Below are 19,081 nucleotides of genomic sequence, written 5' to 3' on the forward strand. Positions count from 1 at the left end.
GAGTATAACATAAAAGTGGGATGGATAATTAACTTTAAGACGACCAACAATTTTATTACTACCCAATATGGGAAATTTACTTGAATTTCTATACTAATTAGTGTTGCAGTGTTGTGGGTTAGAATTAGTGTTGGGCTGGGCACATGAATCTTGACCAATGCGTGTGCATGGCCCCACATGCTATATATGTGAGAAAACAAAATTCAAATGTTAGAGCTCCAAAATAACTGCTAGAAAGTCGCTTGTCTGAAAACAACTTTGATTTTCCGAGTCACAGATGCATATCCTAATGGAGTACCCAATTCCAATCTCCATTAAATAAAAAACATGCCTAAATAATTAAATATTTTAAAGCACCAATTAGGATTGAGATAGAAAAATAAAACAATTGAGCAACCAATTTGATAAATTGAGTTATCGAATTCAAAGTTGAGTAAACACGTGTATGAGTTAATATCAAAATAAAATTTACAAACAATATAAAGAAAAAAAAAGGGAAAAGGACGTAAAAGCGGGAGCAGAGATGCATTGGTAGATGTAAGAAAAAGGAATAAATATGTTATGGAGGTGGCGACTGACGATGGAAGCACACACACACACACACCCAATTGCGCTCCCTAAATCTGCGATTCGCTGCCTTTTCTTTGCTTTTCCCGAGATTCCTCTTACGTATTTTAGCTCTTTATCATCTATCTATCTCTCTCACTTCTGTTTTCTCTTCTTCCTCCTCAGACCCCAAAGCCCGGAGCTTCCGCGTTAAGCCTCTGATCTGATCGTCTTCCTATTTTTATACTTCGGCAAAAACCCTAGATTTTTTGCTTTTAGTTTTTATCCGACGATGGGGGGGGATCAGGGAAAGTCTAAATCGGACATTTCTTTCGCCGGAACATTTGCCAGTAGTGCTTTTGCTGCTTGCTTCGCTGAGGTACACTCTTTCTTTTAGTTTTGTCTTTTTAACTCTTTTCCAATCTCTACTCTCAGTGAGTGGCGGTTCATTTGCTGTGTTCGTTTGAGGCTTTATATATATATTTTAGGCTTCAAGTTTATATGTGTATATTTGTGTAAATTCCTTTTTTTTCTTCTAATTTTATAGCTTGTACATGGAACTGGTGGTGAATTGCTGGTGAGAATTATGTTTAGATGAATGCTGGTCAAACGAAAAAGTTTACCTGTAGTGACTTGTTAGATCGTATTCTCGTTATACTGTGGGGGGGGGGGGGGGGCGCATATCAGCAAGGTCCGAATTTTATTGTCGGTTATCCTTTTATATAAACTTGGTCTATAATTTTGAGGTTTTCCTGGCGAATTAGATGAAGTTGCTCTGTTTCTGTTTGGTTGTGTATACTGGAATCCTCATAGTCGCCTAGGAATTTTTTGAGAAATTTGATTTTGTTGTTTTCCTCCATATATTATGGTCATCTGAGAGTTTTGATATGTGAATTGCATATCATTGGTGGAGTGCATTTTTTAATTTGCTAATTTCACTATCTGCATGTAGATATGTACAATCCCATTGGATACTGCCAAGGTCCGTCTTCAGTTGCAAAAGAAATCCATTGCCGGGGATGGGATGCCTTTGCCAAAATATAGGGGATTGTTAGGAACGGTTGGAACTATTGCGAGGGAAGAAGGGCTGGCTGCACTGTGGAAGGGTATTGTGCCAGGGTTACACCGTCAATGCCTGTTTGGAGGTTTAAGGATTGGTTTATATGAACCTGTATGTTTCCTCTTTGACTTTTTCTTTAGATTAGAGTTTGTTTTGCTTCAGTGGTTTTTGATTTCTGTATTTGATAGGTTAAAACCTTCTATGTTGGTAAAGATCATGTTGGAGATGTACCATTGTCAAAGAAAGTTCTTGCTGCACTCACAACTGGTGAGAACATACTGCTGATGGTTTGCCTTCCTGTTACTCCCTGGCTTAATATTGATGGTGCAATATGCTGGTTCATTTTTTATGTTTGAAGATATCTATATCTGAAAGCTAACTCTTGGATATGAAGATAAGAAGAGGTATTTGGGAATGTTAAGAATTTTAAATGAACTATTAAATATCAATCAGGTGCCGTAGGAATCGCTATAGCCAATCCTACTGACCTTGTTAAAGTACGACTTCAAGCTGAGGGGAAACTACCCCCTGGTGTGCCCAGGCGTTATTCTGGAGCTCTAAATGCTTATTCTACGATTGTGAGACAGGTCATGCCTCTGAAACCCTGCTTTTGCTTCCTTGAGGTTGCTCTTTAGAAAATGAGTATCCGACTTGATCCTCTTGGATTTAATCTTCATTAAAAATTTAGGAAGGAGTTACAGCTCTGTGGACTGGACTCGGACCAAATGTTGCACGCAATGCTATCATAAATGCTGCTGAACTAGCCAGTTATGATCAAGTGAAGCAGGTATGACGACACTTCATCTGCTTTTGATTTTCATGTCCTCTACTTTAGACTAATTTGTTTTGTCTTGTGTTTTTTACTTATCCTTTTTTGTGTTTTAATTTCCATACAGACAATTCTGAAAATCCCTGGGTTCACAGACAATGTTTTCACCCATCTCTTAGCTGGTTTAGGAGCTGGTTTCTTTGCAGTCTGCATAGGCTCTCCAGTTGATGTGGTAACTTACTAAAGTGCACCTCTTTAAATGCATTTTTTGTTCTGTTCTTGGAAAATTGACAGATTCTTTGAGAAAGACTGGAAGAGATGGTAGGAGATTTAGAGACAGCCAAAAAGCTTTTTGTGTGTTTTCCAGAGAGGCCTGCTAATTAACTTGGTTGGCTCTTTGTGGCAGGTCAAGTCAAGAATGATGGGAGATTCTACATACAAGAGCACACTTGATTGTTTTGTCAAGACTCTGAAGAATGATGTGAGTTTCAATTTCTGCTGCCCCACACTCTTATTTTCTAACCCTTGCTTGAGGTTGAGTTTAGAAAAAGTGAGGGTGCAAAATTCTCATCTGGCTTGTCTGCAAAACTTGATGTCCATCTTGGAAAGAAATAAAATTTCGATTTGAAGGTATCTCGAGACTGTGAGGCTGTAACATAGCTGGATTGCAGCTGTGGAAGTGTACCCTTAAAGTTGCATATCTGCAAAAGGAGCAACTTAACACTCTGATTTAACATTTTTGCCTTTCTTATCACAATTTTATGGATTAACCATTTCAGCTTGCACTCTTATTCACTATTATGAGGGTCAACTTTGTAACCTGAATTTCTGCATATAACCATTATCTCGTGATTTATCGAAAGAAGGAATGTTGTTCATGTTGATGTTCTTTTCATAAACTGGGTTCAGTCTAACCAGCATCTTAGTTGGCTTTGATTACATTACGCTGTCAAATGTCATGTTTTGCAGGGACCTCTGGCATTCTACAAAGGCTTTATCCCCAACTTTGGACGGCTTGGATCATGGAATGTAATCATGTTTTTGACGTTGGAGCAGGTACTAATCTTTCACAACTTTGCTTCAAATACGAACCTCTAAATTTTTCTTCTTTTATCCTTTTCACTCTCCCTAAACCATGGAATTCATTTTCTCATTTCTTGCTCACTTGCAGGCTAAAAAGTTCGTCAAAAATTTAGAGTCGTCTTAAAACAAAAGAACAGAGCTTAAAAGCCATTTGTGATAGCATTATACTTGGATTTCTGCAGCCATTAGGTCTCGCTAGAGGAAATACTATCCTCTTCTATTGTTTTCACATTGTTTACAATAAATTAAGTTAACTTGCTACGTGAAAACAATTGAAGGCATAATGCAATTCAGAACGTGCCTTCAGTTGATTGTCATTTTCTTTTATTTCTTCTGAATTCGTATTGATCAGCTCAAGAATCCTCCTGAGTTCAGCTGCTTATGATTTATCATTAATCACTGTAATGACCCCCCTATCAGAGTTGGCAATAAAATTGGAGGTAGCAGAAACCTCGTTGAATTATGAATCTGCTCTGTGATCTCTCATATATTCATTATTTTTCCTTTGAAAATTTTCTGAAATTCTCTGCATTTGATTAATTTGCAAGCTAGTATCCATTAATTATGAAATCATGTGAACATAGGCTCCTGCTGAGCTTATGCCAAATTCTTAACCATATAGCTTAGAGAGAGTTAAATCGTGAGATGTTCTAATTTTTGAAAAGTTGTTGACGTGGTGTTGTGGAACTCCTTTTTTCTGAACGAATTGGTTCCAGATGCTATCGTTTTAAATTTCAAATACATCCAACTTCTTCATGTAACCATTGTTTTCTTTTTTTTCTCTCTTTTTTTTAAAAAAAAATAAATTCTTCCTATTTTAGACTATCTACAATTCCAGGTAAGAGGACCAAAATACCAGAAAGTTTGTTTCAGACATGGAAGCTACTTACCAACATGACAAAAATCAACAAATACCCGCACCAGTTCAGATTATAAATCAGCAAAACGAAAATAGAACATAAGACATTTGGGATGTCTAAGATGATGATTGCTCTGTTGATTTAGATACTTACATAGCTGAATGCCTACTATTTAATGATTCAGAACCCGGAAAATGCAATGCGAGAAACCTTGACTTAGTAATTGATAAAGGCTTTCAACTGTATCTGGTTTAAGAAAAGGTGGTATAATCCCCTATATCATCGTAGTTTTCTGATAAAAGAAGTTCTTACAGTTTCTTTTCAAAAGATATAACAATGTACATGCAAAAGCGGCGAGCAAACAACTAAGAGTATCGTTGCTGAACTTGGACGTGTCATGTCATGCTTTTTCTGAATCATTGGTCTTCTTTTCATTTCCTGAGTTGCCAGGATGCGTTTCAATTGCTTGAGACGACTCCATCAGACTGGCAGCTATTGCAGCTTTCAAGTCTTCATCTTCATCATCTACAAACGTTTCTGCCTCCTCATACTGGACTCGGGGATTAGAAAGCTGTTGCGTAGTACTTCCTTCAAGCATTCTAGATGCTGAATTGCATGACTTGGTGATCCTCTCTGCATCTTCGGGCAATAGCCACTGCCCGTAGCCATTGGAAGTTTCAGAGGATGTCATGGGACACTCCTTTGGAAAATTTCCCCTTACCAAGAAAATACTCCAGCCAAAGCCCTTCAAGGAGTCGAGGTAGGCGGAAAGGTAAAACTTTGAGAGGTGCTCCGGTGCCGGGTATAGGCTGTCAAAATTGTACCACTCTCCGTTCACTTTCCTGATACAAAACCAATGGTCCTGCAGGTGACAAATAAAGGCATTCTCCATTTCTGGGTCTATCTGAGCAGGCTCAGCCACGGGACTATCCAGGGGAATTACTTGCAAATCCCACACTTCCAAAGCTTTTTGTAGAACCTGCCACCAAAAATATCATATACTCAGTACTTGCTTCTGAAAATTGGTTTGGGAAAAAGCAGTTCCAGAACACGTGTCCATGAATGTAACTCCAGGTGGGTTTACAAAATAACTTGCGATGCAGAGAGGTCTACATGGAATTATGGTGCCTAAAACTCCTACTACCCGGCCCTAAAAAACTCAGTTCCTCTGTTATTAATAACAATAACAGTTCTAACCTCACGCATATCATTAGAAGAATAATTAAGTTGATTCTGCTCTTCCATTTCTCAAAGACATCTTCCTCAGATCAAATAGGAGGATACCATTCTAAGACAATAAAGGAAAGCTTGAATTAAACCAACATAACAAAGTAAGGTAAAAAACGCATTTGATAATCTGTCAATTATACTTCCACATGCATACAAGCATACATATCAGCTAATCATCCATGGAATATAAATTAAATGCTAAGCACCTGCAAGGAATTAATTCTGACAGTACCATGGAAAATAAAGAGGCCAGTTTTGAAGTACTATATGGAGAATTGATGCAACGTTTACTTCTCCTCCTTAACTTCCTATTATGATAGCATTATTACTAGATATTTTGAGAACAGCTTCATAACTCATGTACAACCAATGTCTTGCCACACATGCATGTCCCCTGTTATTGGGTTAGTACTAAGAGATCCAGATATTCATGAGATTAACCAAGGAAATTGATATTTATTTGCTAATGTTTGCTAAAATCATTGCTACTATGTATGTGATATATGAAACTTGAAATGCAAGCTTTCCTCTTATTCTTATACAGACATTTATTGAAAAGTATACCACACCCCAGTTAATGCAATCTAGTCATCCCTATACATGCTTGAAAGTAGCTTGCTAAGAAATGACAAATTGTTGGGTTCTATTAAGTACAAAAGACCTAGCAAAACCTACTTTATTATTAGCTTCCTTTACCTCATTCATAAAAATGCCATATTATACAGAACGTCCTGAGCAATGAGAGAAGCATGCTACTAACCTAGGTGTAACCTACAAGAAATGTTGTAGTTTCCTTATCCAAGTCATAGCTTGGATACATATAAAGAACTGCAGAGGTGCAAAATCAGCTTACTGAGATTGTGACGTACATTTTTTTCAAGACAAACTGAAATGCCAAATGGAGGCAGAGAATCACTAAATTTCCATTAAAAATTCCGACAATTCCATCAGTAAACAAGACATTTGAAGAAAAGTATTCTCTGCGTACACAATAGCAGGTTGACTGATATACAAAACTCCAACATAATAGGAAAGATGAAACTTTACTTTTTAAAGGCACGATGCTGTATATATCATCCAATCATAGGCATGAAGGTTAAATTATTATTATCCCACGACTGGGATAACCAAGCGCCCAGGAATGCTAAAAAAGAAGTCATAAATTGGACTAAACAATCAAGTCTTTCACCAAACATCAACAAACGGAAAAAACTGAAACTCCTTGCTAGAGCATAGAGATAAATTCACCAATATCATCACTGAAAAAGAAATTCCATCTAAAGAAACCGTATTCAAAAAGATCTAATTCTCTACAAGGAAAAATTTGCGAAACACACCTTAGACGAGATAAAGTCCATAAAAGAACACGACGGATAAGCAAAATCGTGAAGGAACTGCAGTGGAGCATGCTCTGAAAGAATTTAACAGTTATACCTGGATGCTGAAGTCTCCATCGAGAGAGACGTTATGCGAGAGCTCAGGGAGAAAATCTCCGGTGACGGAGCCGAGCATCATCTGGCGCTCGGTACGATCTAGATCGGACGCCAAGGCTGCCAAATCGAACTCCGAGAAAAACGGACCCTGCAACACCGTGTTCACGCAATGCACAGCGCATAGCTTCGACTCTTGTACCTCGTGGTACAACATTCCTCCATTGCTCGTCCCCCCTCCTCCTGCTTCCTGGCCACTACTCATTTATCTCTCTCTGCCGCCGTAAAACCCTAATTTTTGCATATATCGTTTCGTCTTTGGGTTGGTCTGCGTTTCACCTATAAAATTTTCAGCGACGCATTGAGTTACATTGGTTGATGAGGAAGTGGAAACTGGAAAATATAGTTATTGCTCTATGGTTTTCATTTGAAACCACACGGCACTCTCAGCAAGGGAAGTTTGCCTGTTTGGGAAATTGCAATCGCGGTCCTCATTTTATCACTAATTTCACTCATAGGACAAGAATTTGGCAATATTATCAGAGAATCCCAACACACTTCCTTCACGTTCTTCTTTTAACAAAAACACCTACATCCACTAAGATTATTTTTTATTTCATATTTCTCATTGGAACAAAATAAAGAAAAACAACAATCAATCACATCCTAATAATATTGGTGCTGAAGTTTTATATTCTTATTCTAATGATAATCACTTTCATCTTTCTTGCTTCATATTACTTCTTTTCTTCAGAAGAGCAAAAGTCGAAATTCTGATTTTTTTAGTTTAGAAATGCATGCATTTCACATAACTCAAATGGTAGGTTGAAAAGAAAAACCCAGAAAACGTTGTAATCCTAGACAATGCAAGCATAGAACGAACAATATCATCAAAAGAGAAGATTGCGGCACATTATGTCTTCCCTTCTTCGGCGTTCATTGTATAGACATTCAGTGATCTCACAGTGCAAGCGACATTCAATGCCATGCTGATCATTCTCAAATGCATGATATTTTTCTTCTAACATTAGCTTATACAGATTAGCAGCTTTATAACAATCATATAAACTAAAATATATTGGAAAAATAGCATGAGAATGAAAACATAACCAACTCGTTTAATTATAAGAACTCTAGAGCAGAACCTAATTAGACTCCATAACTATTATGAGTTGCCTTATTTTAGCAGAGTTACTACATCTGTGTCCGGACTGTGGCGAATGTCAAGTCACACAAGTAGATCATAATGGTTTTTGCCGGTGTAGAGTAGTCGTACGACTTCTCGAGGCTTTCCCTTCTTTGAACCTTTACGAAACTCAGATCCGTATTCTTGGATAGGAATGAAACCAGTTCCCCACCCACCATGCTGCAAGTTCAAGGAACACAAGCATTTGAGAGATCACAACTCATAATCAATACTCAGAGTAATAGGATTTCACAACATCATTCATTATCACAAAATACTTGACATGCTGTCACAGCAAACTAAACTGAGGATTCATGTTAAGTGATAATTATGTGACCAAGTAAGAAGTTCTATTGTATTAATATTAACTAAGTTTATCAACTAAACACATTTTGAAAAATTATAGATCCCCCACGTAACGTCATCATCAAGGAGGATGTGTTAAAAGTTCGAAACAAAGATCTTCCAATGCATGGATGATTGTTCCTTAGGATTTATCATCTCAACCTGCTACTGGAGCAACTCCAGGAGGCATTAACTTGTACAAACTTATTTGTTCCGAGGGATAGACTGATTAATTGGCCACCATGTAACCAAAATGTGAATCCTCTTGCTTCAACACAGAAATCCAGTGGCAGATGTGCACTGGTCCTAAACTTAACAAGCCCTAAAACATTCAATCTAAACGTATTGGTTGTGCAAGAAAACTACCTCATGTTCTGGAATGTATACAACTATTGGCTGGCAGCACAACTTCGATAGCACCTAACGTTAAAGAAATCCATTAGTTAGCAGGAATAACTGAAACAGGTTAACAGTGAAATCATTATGAACAGTTTGTAAAGCTATTGAACACTAAAACTTTGAAGCCCTTGCAGGAGAAAAGAGATTGGAACCTCAATTTCTTTTCTCATCACCTATTTAAGTTAGAAATATGAAGCAAGAGTAGGTATGAGAGAAAAAGAGGGTAATAGAAAAATTAAGAAAACAGGGAACCTTGCCAAAACAAGGGGGGTAGGAGAGGGAAAGCAGAAAGAGGCGAACATCATCTCATCCCTCTATCATCCGTACATAGTTCAGACATTGGTAACATGCCATAGCAATTTTCTTCAGGACTAAATAAAAGAAAACAGTTATGATTTGCCATCTGACCACACTAGGTCAGAGCCATTGACACCCACTCGTAACAAGGGAAATGTTAATGCGAAAAAGATAAAACCAAATTTATGGATTGAGGACAGCAACATATTATACTAACCAGAAGTTCAGCCTCTCCACCCCAGAAATCCGGCCTTCCAATGCGTTGACAGTAACTGCAAAGGCACTTTAAACTATAAGTGATTTCAAACATCACCTGGAATAGCACAATCCTAGAGGAAATCTCCTCCATCTAATAAAATGAGACCTCACCGCCTCAAAGGTTCATCAACGGTTATTGCAACTAATGCTTCTTCGTATTGAAGACGCTCTTTGTCATTGTCACATATAACTTCTTTTACTGCCATCCGTAGTTCATCTGCCATTAACTCATCATAAGTTTCCATTTCGTGAAGGACTATATTGGAAAGCTGTAGATAACTATATGAAACAAGAGAAGGTATGGGATCCATTGGCACCTTAGCACAGTTGCAGAAAACATGACGAGAAAATTTTGATTCATGTGCTTAGCACAATGCATAATTCATATGAAGAATTCACTGAGAGATTGTCATGAAGAATACTTTTCAGGGTAAAGACATCAAACCAAAACTAAATGTAATAATGATGAAATCTGGAAGAAAGAAAAGGAAATAGATATTTGGATATACCCATAGGCTAAACACGGACCTGCACTCTCTCTCTCTTCTCGTGGACCAAGTGCCATGCCCTTGTTGACAGCCATTCCTTTAACCTGATCCCAAGAAATGAACTCAAAAGCCAAAAAAACAAGAGTGAAACGCAGAAACAGGCATCAAAATACACCTACTGCTGCATAACACAAGTTCAAAGATCATCCAACCCAGCTGCTACTAAAACTCAGCATGTCAATAGACCAAGGCTTAGTGGGAGGACGTGCACTTTTTGACTTTTACAGCTCAGAGAATTCAACTCTTAAAATGCTAGAACAGACAGATTTCGGCCATACCAGGGCACGGAACAGGCAGCGGCCATCACCAGTAACTTTCTGAACAGAATACCTTTCCACTTTCTTCATTGCTGGCGAACCTGCACCTCTGAAAGGCAAAACAATCACAGAATCTCAGTTAGCCTACTCAAAGAATCCCTTTTTACTCATTCAGCACCAGACTAAATTCTACCATCAGGTCTTTGGTTAAAAATCAATTGCTTACTCTTAACCCAAAAGAAAAACAAAAACCACTTACAGAGAGGGCCCAATCCTGGCAAAGAATCGAGGCGTGACATTAGGGGAGGGCGCCAAGGGAAGTGGACTGCGAAAACATTGACTGGAAACTGAAGGAACTGGAGAAGAAGCGATCTCGAAGTTGGCAATGCCATGCCTGAGTTGCTGGAGAATAGCTTCTGTTCAATCAATAGTAAGACAGATTATGGGAGCAGAAGGCTAAAATGAGAATATAGTGAAAAGGAGTAGGGCAGCTGCTTACCGTTGGAGAAACCGCCCGGGATATAAGTTTTATCCATTAGGTGTTGGAGGAAATGTCGCGAGAGTGAGACGGCTGCTAAACTCAACCCAAGCCCCTATAGTGAATGGGGTCAGACCGTGTGTTGCGGGAAAGTGATTCCATATTTGCGGCAGTAACCTCCAAGTCGGCTTGTGACGATTTATGTTGAAGAGTAAAAAAGCGTATAATAAGAGAGAAAGGGACTTTTAGCTTGAATGAATTATTGTTATAATTTATGTAGTAAGTTAAGAGTTGTCAGTTGCTAGAAAAATTAATAGATCTCTCACCTATAAAGCACCTAACTTGAACAAATTCGTTTGACTATTCCCATTGCCAACCGCTAGGTACTGTGGCTCGGCTTCATATGATTGTCATCAATCCATGGCTTCTATACTTGTGGGACTCTCCCTCCTTTTTTATTTACTAACCTGCAATCAAAACAAAAACACAAAAACACAAAATATTCCTGCCTTTTTTTTTTTTTAATATGATTAGTGGCTTATTTGGTTCGGATGAAAAATCCATGTATTAGAAAAATTAAAGTAATAATGGATGCATAAAAACAAATTCCTGTTTATTAAAAAAGAATAAATGAATGGAAAAATAAATTTGGATGTAACTAAATTTTATTTCTATTCAAAATCGGGCTGAAAATTAAAAATTAAAAATTAAAAAGACAAATATACATATATAAATATATATTATTTTTATTTACTTATTATCTATACAGACAATTTATTTATAAAAAAAGACCCCTTTTATTTGAGATATTTATATGTAGAAAACTTATTATTTTTATTCTTGTTTGATGTATATTTTTTTATTAATTCATTTGATTTACTTTTTTATATTTTTAATCATTTAGAATTATTTTATTATTTACGTTTTCTTCTAATATAAAATTATAATGAAGAAATTATTAATTGATAAAATTACAAAACTTATTCTTTTATTCACAGTTTATTTTATTTGTATGAGAGAAGTGAAAGTATTTTAAATGGATTTCTCTTTCGATCATAGTATAGTTATATCAAACAATTATATATATATATATTGTATTTTCTCCCATCCCTTCCTCCTTTCACCTTCCGTTTCCCCTTACCTAATAGAAACAAATTGACATGTCTCGTGTCTATTAAACACAATTCAGAGCAATACATTTGTATTATAGTACCTATAAAAGAAAAACTATACTTATCACAATTACCATAATCATCAAACACATGTGTTTGTGTAATTTTTAGTAGAGATTTTACATAAAACTAAAATATTAATTTACAAACTTTGAAGAATTATAATTTTCTAATTCAATTTTCAAATTGTATATCTGAAACTTAAAAAAAAAACATTTTAGAAGAATTTTTAAAATTAAAATCGTCAGGAAATACGAATTAATTTGAACAACCATAAGAAAAAAAAATTATATCAGAAAATCAATTCGATGAATTAGCCTTGGCTTGGAGTGGAGGCTTAGGAAGCCGAGCGTAGAAGCAGCCAAAAGAAAAGCCCCCAAAAACTCTCACGTGACATTCACACCCATGGAAACCTGTATTTCCTAATTATTTGTTTTTTATTTTTTGAAACAACTGGGGATGAGGATTGAGAAAAGCGCTGAGAAACTGCGAGAGAGAAGTGAGTTCAACGCGTGTGTGGGGTTTTAACGGCAAAACCGAAAAACGCTGCTCTCTTATTATTAACAACGCTCCAAGCACACTGGTACGTTTTTTCTCTTTCTCTCTCTCTTCACATAGAAACCATCGAAATTTTTCTACGAATGTAAAAGTTCTTCTATTGTTCTCAGAGTGGCTGTGAATGAGCACAAAGCTAAGCTCTGGGTGACGATCTTCCCTATGCTCCCTCTCTCATAATAACCTCCTCTCTCTCTCTCTCACTCTCCTCCTCTCAATTTCCATAGCAGAGGAAATTGTACTACCTTCCGCCGATCGTTTCCTCAGATCTCCTTTTTATATCGGTGTTGCTCTCGATTGCTGCTGCTTCATTCAATTTCTTAGGTTTGTTTTTTTCTGTTTTTTTTTTAATTATTTGGGTTGATTTTTGCTTATCGAGAATCTGATGCGTGGAAGCTGGAAGGATGTGTTATTTTGTTTTGTTGATTTGGATATATAACTGAATGTAGGTATTGTTCGTTGAGGTACTTCAAGTTACCCGACCCGATTTGAGTTAATTCAGGTAAGAAGCTATGTTATTGTCATTACTTCAGCGGAGCTGAGATTTTTTATTTGTGTGCTTGTTCTACTGAGTGTTGCGTAGAAGGATGAGGTTGTAGAAATATAGATTTTACCTTTTGCAGAATCAAGTTATATTATGGTCCAGTTCCTGTCTTATTGGAGCTCAACACACTGCTAATTTTTCTTTGGCATCCAGCACTCCTTGTTTCTTTTATTAGTTTTAACTTTCAGTTTTATGAGTTTCATGCTTGAATTAGTTGCACATCCATATCTTAGGTCATGCTGAAATTAATGATACCTGTTTGTTTTTAAGATAATTGCTGGAATTAACATAGGTCCAGCATGGGCTTACTGAATTAAGAAATTGAATTCCTAATTGAACAACTTCTCTGTAGTACCTTAGTAAGCTGAAAATTCTGCTTGTCTGGGCCGTTGAAACCTGGACCTGTGAATATTTGTGTTCAATCCCATTTCTCTCACCAACATTTAATATGCTTTATTTTTGGAAATTTTTTGACCTAATGATTTGTTTAATGCATCAAAGCAGACATGTCGAAAGTATTCTGAGAACCAGTCATTTTCTGAAATTGTCCTCTATTTCTCACATGGTTCAATCATTTCTTCTTTATTGCTTCTACTATTTTAGTAGTTTTTTTGGGATGGTCATCTCATTCTCATTCTCTCTCTCTCTCTCTCTCAAAGGGATTCATGATACAAATCATTCTGTTTGAACAGGTGGAACAATGTCTTCCATGACCCAAACTCCAGCATCGTTCACTGGGAATTTGGCTCCAAAACCTACTGCTTCTGATCTTCTCAGGAGCTCAAGTAATGGTGTCTCTGGTGTACCCCTTAAAGCCCTTGGAAGAGCTCAACTAGGAGCAAGGATGAGAAACTTCAGTATAACAGCGAGGGTTAGGAAAGTGAAAAAGCACGAGTATCCATGGCCAGAAGATCCTGACCTCAATGTGAAGGGTGGAGTCCTTAGTCACCTCTCACCTTTCAAGCCTTTGAAAGAGAAGCCAAAGCCAGTTACTTTGGATTTTGAGAAACCACTCATGGATCTGCAGAAAAAAATAATTGATGTATGAATCTCTTAAAACTCTCTAGTATAGTATCTTTTGACATATATTGTTGATATAGAAAAATGCGATTGCTTGATTCGATCTTATTGCCTTTCTTGATGTAGGTGCAAAAGATGGCAAATGAAACTGGTCTGGATTTCAGTGATCAGATTATCTCACTAGAGAATAAATATCAACAGGTTTAGCCAGTAATATGTGTTTTTTACTCTCATTTTCATTTACAATTTCAACACATTTCCACTTTTATTCCACTGTGAGCACTGCTAGTTGCTGCTTCTACTATCTTATCATGGTGGTGATTTTTTGTGGGCGAAATTCATCATCTAGACTGCAGCTTCAAGTTTTTATGTTATTCCAGTGAGTGTTTGCTGCCAACATTACACATGTTTGTCCATGTTTATTGCAGGCTCTGAAAGATCTATATACACATTTGACTCCCATTCAACGTGTAAACATCGCACGACATCCAAACAGGCCGACATTTCTTGATCATGTCTTCAACATTACTGAGAAGGTCCAATAGTTCTTTCCAATCCAATTCTCTACCAACAAGAATTTTCCATTAAATATAAGTATATTTGCTTCAGAATTGATATTGCTAAGTAGATAGATAGAATGTGGAAGCTAGATAAAATAAGGATGAGAGACCTTAAATCTTCTCATTTATGCATGTCTAGTTTGTGGAGCTCCATGGTGATCGAGCTGGATATGATGATCCTGCTGTTGTTACTGGACTTGGTACAATAAATGGGAGAAGCTACATGTTCATGGGCCATCAAAAGGGCAGGAACACGAAAGAGAATATCAAACGGAACTTTGGGATGCCCACTCCTCATGGGTATGCATTTAGGAAAGCAATTCTTTATGTTTAGTACTTCTACATGAATTTATGCTATAGCAAAAAAACATTTCATATTACCTAGTTGCTTATGAATAACCCGTGATGATCTAAAACACCCACATTGTGTCGCAGAATTCAATTTTCTAACAACAAACTAAGACTTAAAATGAGAGAATTTGTGCTGTGGCTAATGCTAATAGTAAATATTCTCAACAGTTACAGGAAGGCACTACGAATGATGTATTATGCAGATCATCATGGATTTCCAATTATCACTTTCATTGACACTCCAGGGGCATATGCAGATCTGAAGTCTGAGGAACTGGGCCAAGTACTGTACAGCAATTCTGTAATGTAAAAGTTTTTCTTTGTGACTAAGGTATGGAAATGCCAATTAATGTTATTTGTCTATAGGGGGAAGCTATCGCTCAGAATTTGAGGACTATGTTTGGTCTGAAAGTACCAATTGTTTCCATTGTTATGGGCGAAGGTGGCTCTGGTGGAGCTCTGGCTATTGGTTGTGCTAACAAGTTGTTAATGCTTGAAAATGCAGTCTTCTATGTTGCAAGGTGCTTTTATGCTCAACAGTTTATGCCGTGCTATATACCTCGTATGCTGCTTAGTGTTTTACTGGTCCAGATACCTAATATATGATAATGTTGGACTTTTAATTTCAATTTCATTCATGCTGCCATTTTTCGGTGGTAAAATTGCCTTTACCACCTTAGCAGTCTAGCTTGTATCATCTAATAATGCTCCTGCACCTGTGACAACTTCTTTGACTTGGTCCTTTCTGTTTCCTTGTCTCAGCCCTGAAGCATGTGCCGCAATCTTGTGGAAGAGTGCAAAAGCTTCTCCAAAGGTGGTTTAAGAATGTCGGATCTGGTATGCATGTAAGGATAGATGCAATAGTTGTAACTTGATCTATTTTTTCTTTCCAGGCTGCTGAGAAGCTAAAAATAACAGCAAAAGAGCTGACTAAGCTACAAATTGCTGATGGTATCATCCCGGTAATATTCATTTACGTTTTCCTTTCATTGTTTGCACATGTTTTCTTCTTTTACTACCTTTTCCTTCTTTTCTTTTATGAACTCCCTTTAACTGTATGGTCACTTGTTCTAAGAACACAAGATTATTGGTAATTGTGCTTTGAGCATGGAATTATTCTTCAAAATCGATATTTGGGGAAGACAATGAACACCCTCTAAAGTTTGATCTTAAAGTCTTTGCATCATCATCTTTTTGCACAGTTTCAGTTTTAACAAGTTGACACATACGATTTTAAGCTCTAGACATCTTTGTAATGCAATGATAATATATTTGGCTCCTTCCCAGGAACCTCTTGGTGGCGCGCATGCAGATCCATATTGGACTTCACAACAGATAAAAACTGCAATTCTTGAATCAATGGATGTGAGTGGCACATTAATCAATTTACCTTTTCTGTGAGTTGACGTGTGCATTTATAGATCAGAAACCTTAGGCATATCTCATGTCTGCAGGAACTTGTCAAGATGGATACTGAAACCCTTTTAAAACATAGGGCTCAAAAGTTCCGGAAACTTGGTGGATTCCAGGAGGGAGTTCCAATTGATCCCAAAAGGAAAGTCAATATGAAAAAGAAGGACAAATCCATAGTTCCAATCAGCAAGACTTCAGAATCAGAGTTGCGGGATGAGGTTGAAAAACTGAAAACGCAGATATTGGAAGCCAGTAAATCATCAGTAGAGCACCCAGGGACAGGATTAAAGGAAATGATGGAGAAACTGAAAAGAGAGATTGACTATGAATATGATGAGGCTGCAAAAGCTCTAGGTATGCAGGACAAAATTTTGATGCTGCGGGAAGAAGTGGCAAAAGCAAGAAATCATAATGACCAGCTTGCACATCCTGCTCTGAAGGAAAAGATTGATCACCTGAAGGATGAATTTGACAAGAATCTTCCCTCAGCTCCCAATTACCCCAATCTGAAATATAAGCTTGGTATGCTGAAAGAACTATCCAAAGCTTCGAATCTCACTAAGAAGAGCACCACGAGAGATGAATTGAAACTTGAAATTAATAAGAGGTTCAGTGAGTTCATGGATCGGCCTGATGTAAAACAAAAGATTGAGACACTGAAGGCTGAAATTGCTAGCTCAGGGGTGTCAAATATTGATTCAAAGCCAGAGCTAAAGGAAAAGGTTTCGCAGATGAGTGGAGAACTAGAGTCAGAATTTAAGGCTGTTCTTAACTCTATGGGTCTGCAAGTGGTCCCTTCAGACTCGGAAGCTTTGGCAAAAATAAATGCCTTCGATGAAGAAGTTAATATGACTATAGATGATCTTGTCAATTCATCGTATTTGAAAGAAAGGATTGAGCTGCTAAAGACGGAAGTCGAAAAAGCTGGAAGTAGACCAGATGAAGACTCAAAAAGTAAGATTCAGGTTTTGCAGGCTGAAATCAAGCAAGCAATTACAGAGGCCATAAGTTTTCCAGAATTAAAAGAAAAGTATGAAAGGCTGGCAGCAGAGATATTAGAAACCACCAAACCTTCAGTAGGATCAAATGGAAGTTCTGGTGACGAAAATACAGAAGATTCACAAGTCAATGTCAATCTGGAAGCTAACCGCAGCTTTGTTTGATGTAAGCATGCATATTTTTTGGATTTTGTCGTGTCAATTTCCATCCTTTCTCATAATTTTGTTATGAACTACAATTCACAGAAGAAGATTGTGGGAGAACCTGCTGCTTACTAGTATTCAGTAATAGCTTCGCCTGGAGACGACAGGATTCTGACTTTGCAAGACATGAACTTGCCATCAGAGTTTTGCTTGTTCAGCTTGATTCCCGTTTCTCAGCTATAACCCGTGGTTGACATGGCTTCAGTGTTTCGACCCTCTAAATTATGTCATTTTAGCTCAGTTGATTGGCTGAGTTTCCAGCTGATAGAGATAGAACATTGTATAAATCACTTGGGTTTCAAAAAGAATCAAGCCTATGTCGTGAGTTCGTAAGTACTTAATGTGAGTTGAATTTTCATACAATTAGAGTGAATGGATTATATAGAATGCGTTTCAAAAACCTTTAATAATCTGTATGGAAGTCTGTAACTTCAAATTAAAGCTCAAGCTATTTCGGAATTAGATATGCCTACTTTGCTTGCTTGCAGTGCAGTGCCAAGGACTATATATGCCTTCATTTCTATCATTTTTGTGATTGTTGACAAATTGCAAATAAAAAATTAGTAGCAAATGTAGGCAGGTATGTGGTGTGAAGTTGGGGGACATGCTATTATGTCCCAGAAAACATGTCATATGCAACAAAAGAAACGCATTCCCGAATGACAGCTTTCTATTCTTTGCTTAACCTTACCCAAACTTCTCCAGATGCCACTTATGATTCTTCCAGCTCTAGGTACCCCGCCCATTAATGAATTGTCCGACCAATCATCACCACTGTTCCACAGACCTAAAAACACCCAGCCGCAGCACGCCACCAGAACCACCATAGTCTGCATAATCAGACACCCATCTCGCTTAACCCCAGAGCCATCATTGCCGGGAACACCAGAAAATCGGGTTTCTTGATTTTGTGAGTAGAACTTTCAAGGAAGAGAGCAAGGGGTTGGGTGAATGAAAGGTGAAGGTAGTGGGGAAGAGGATGGTGAGGCATGCATATGGTGGGACTCTCCATGAGCCACCAGTGTGGTGGCGGGACGGTGGTGCTTGTACTAAGCTATGATCAAGAAGAGGAGAGAGGAGGGTGTAGGTAGAACAACTGCTGATCAGAAAACACAGCGAGTGTGTGTGTGGACTTTTTGCAACTCAAAGCTGATCTTAGGTTATTTGTTGTGATTTGTCTGGAAGTTAGGAGCTGAAAAGTTGTCGTCTATATGCAACTTCCCTTCTGGGTCCCTGATGCTTTTTGGTGTAATGGGAATCCGAAATGGGGTTAAGGATTGCGATTGTTATGTGCCGTGTTCAATGAAAATGGAAAATGGAAAATGGCAATCAAATCAACATCATCTGTGATTAGAATCCAAAAGACCTGGCTGTATTATTATTATGACACTATACTCCCTCCCCAAGTCTTTTCAATTGTTTCCTTATGCTTACACTTTTTATCAGACTCCACTTCAGGAACCAAACAAGACCAATTTTCAGACAACCTCATTCATCTTTTCCTTTTTTTAGAGTAGT

The 19,081-nt window shown here is 37.5% G+C and overlaps 4 protein-coding genes across 5 annotated transcripts; 2 read left to right on the forward strand and 2 right to left on the reverse strand.

Annotated features, from left to right (window-relative positions):
- Positions 1 to 507: 507 nt before the first annotated feature.
- On the forward strand, positions 508 to 3,925 carry PUMP1 (plant uncoupling mitochondrial protein 1). Its single transcript, XM_011079299.3, has 9 exons — positions 508 to 925; positions 1,499 to 1,717; positions 1,795 to 1,873; positions 2,060 to 2,193; positions 2,295 to 2,393; positions 2,503 to 2,607; positions 2,782 to 2,856; positions 3,345 to 3,431; positions 3,547 to 3,925. The coding sequence occupies exons 1-9, from the start codon at positions 839 to 841 to the stop codon at positions 3,580 to 3,582; spliced, it is 921 nt and encodes a 306-aa protein (XP_011077601.1). The 5' UTR covers positions 508 to 838; the 3' UTR covers positions 3,583 to 3,925.
- Positions 3,926 to 4,513: 588 nt separating this feature from the next.
- LOC105161566 (Josephin family protein) lies at positions 4,514 to 7,727 on the reverse strand. The gene is made up of 2 exons (XM_011079298.3): positions 6,983 to 7,727; positions 4,514 to 5,297 (listed from the first exon to the last, which is right to left on the reverse strand). The coding sequence occupies exons 1-2, from the start codon at positions 7,241 to 7,243 to the stop codon at positions 4,719 to 4,721; spliced, it is 840 nt and encodes a 279-aa protein (XP_011077600.1). The 5' UTR covers positions 7,244 to 7,727; the 3' UTR covers positions 4,514 to 4,718.
- Positions 7,728 to 8,019: 292 nt separating this feature from the next.
- On the reverse strand, positions 8,020 to 11,412 carry LOC105161565 (Cysteine proteinases superfamily protein). Of its 2 annotated transcripts, none has more exons than XM_020693941.2 (9): positions 11,073 to 11,412; positions 10,768 to 10,934; positions 10,528 to 10,684; positions 10,290 to 10,377; positions 9,992 to 10,073; positions 9,575 to 9,680; positions 9,423 to 9,477; positions 8,876 to 8,929; positions 8,020 to 8,344 (listed from the first exon to the last, which is right to left on the reverse strand). In XM_020693941.2, the coding sequence occupies exons 2-9, from the start codon at positions 10,802 to 10,804 to the stop codon at positions 8,207 to 8,209; spliced, it is 717 nt and encodes a 238-aa protein (XP_020549600.1). In that variant the 5' UTR covers positions 10,805 to 10,934; positions 11,073 to 11,412; the 3' UTR covers positions 8,020 to 8,206. The 2 variants fall into 2 exon arrangements, with proteins under 2 accessions (XP_020549600.1, XP_011077599.1); XM_011079297.3 differs by having other exon boundaries at positions 9,992 to 10,055; positions 11,073 to 11,404.
- A 937-nt stretch (positions 11,413 to 12,349) lies between these two features.
- Positions 12,350 to 18,025, forward strand: LOC105161564 (acetyl-coenzyme A carboxylase carboxyl transferase subunit alpha, chloroplastic). Its single transcript, XM_011079296.3, has 14 exons — positions 12,350 to 12,501; positions 12,587 to 12,797; positions 12,923 to 12,975; positions 13,710 to 14,059; positions 14,164 to 14,238; positions 14,466 to 14,573; positions 14,737 to 14,897; positions 15,117 to 15,231; positions 15,315 to 15,469; positions 15,711 to 15,762; positions 15,842 to 15,910; positions 16,236 to 16,313; positions 16,403 to 17,525; positions 17,606 to 18,025. Exons 4-13 carry the CDS (start codon positions 13,718 to 13,720, stop codon positions 17,522 to 17,524), a joined length of 2,277 nt encoding a protein of 758 aa, XP_011077598.1. The 5' UTR covers positions 12,350 to 12,501; positions 12,587 to 12,797; positions 12,923 to 12,975; positions 13,710 to 13,717; the 3' UTR covers position 17,525; positions 17,606 to 18,025.
- Positions 18,026 to 19,081: the final 1,056 nt, after the last annotated feature.

The sequence above is a fragment of the Sesamum indicum genome, linkage group LG5 (genome assembly GCF_026168435.1).
Source record: "Sesamum indicum cultivar Baizhima isolate 11 linkage group LG5, ASM2616843v1, whole genome shotgun sequence".
Lineage (NCBI taxonomy): Eukaryota > Viridiplantae > Streptophyta > Magnoliopsida > Lamiales > Pedaliaceae > Sesamum > Sesamum indicum.

What these genes read in the sequence shown, in the direction of transcription:
- PUMP1 (XM_011079299.3), top strand. Translation starts at nt 839, where the DNA reads ATGGGGGGGGATCAGGGAAAGTCTAAATCGGACATTTCTTTCGCCGGA. An exon ending in TCTTGCTGCACTCACAACTG is followed by an intron (nt 1,874 to 2,059) that starts GTGAGAACATAC and finishes AATATCAATCAG; the next exon opens with GTGCCGTAGGAATCGCTATA. An exon ending in TCAAGACTCTGAAGAATGAT is followed by an intron (nt 2,857 to 3,344) that starts GTGAGTTTCAAT and finishes CATGTTTTGCAG; the next exon opens with GGACCTCTGGCATTCTACAA.
- LOC105161566 (XM_011079298.3), bottom strand. Translation starts at nt 7,243, where the DNA reads ATGAGTAGTGGCCAGGAAGCAGGAGGAGGGGGGACGAGCAATGGAGGA. An exon ending in ATGGAGACTTCAGCATCCAG is followed by an intron (nt 5,298 to 6,982) that starts GTATAACTGTTA and finishes TTTTGGTGGCAG; the next exon opens with GTTCTACAAAAAGCTTTGGA.
- LOC105161565 (XM_020693941.2), bottom strand. Translation starts at nt 10,804, where the DNA reads ATGGATAAAACTTATATCCCGGGCGGTTTCTCCAACG. An exon ending in GCCAGGATTGGGCCCTCTCT is followed by an intron (nt 10,378 to 10,527) that starts GTAAGTGGTTTT and finishes TTTGCCTTTCAG; the next exon opens with AGGTGCAGGTTCGCCAGCAA. An exon ending in TATACATTCCAGAACATGAG is followed by an intron (nt 8,345 to 8,875) that starts GTAGTTTTCTTG and finishes TTGAACTTGCAG; the next exon opens with CATGGTGGGTGGGGAACTGG.
- LOC105161564 (XM_011079296.3), top strand. Translation starts at nt 13,718, where the DNA reads ATGTCTTCCATGACCCAAACTCCAGCATCGTTCACTGGGAATTTGGCT. An exon ending in TGCAGAAAAAAATAATTGAT is followed by an intron (nt 14,060 to 14,163) that starts GTATGAATCTCT and finishes TTCTTGATGTAG; the next exon opens with GTGCAAAAGATGGCAAATGA. An exon ending in GGGATGCCCACTCCTCATGG is followed by an intron (nt 14,898 to 15,116) that starts GTATGCATTTAG and finishes TATTCTCAACAG; the next exon opens with TTACAGGAAGGCACTACGAA.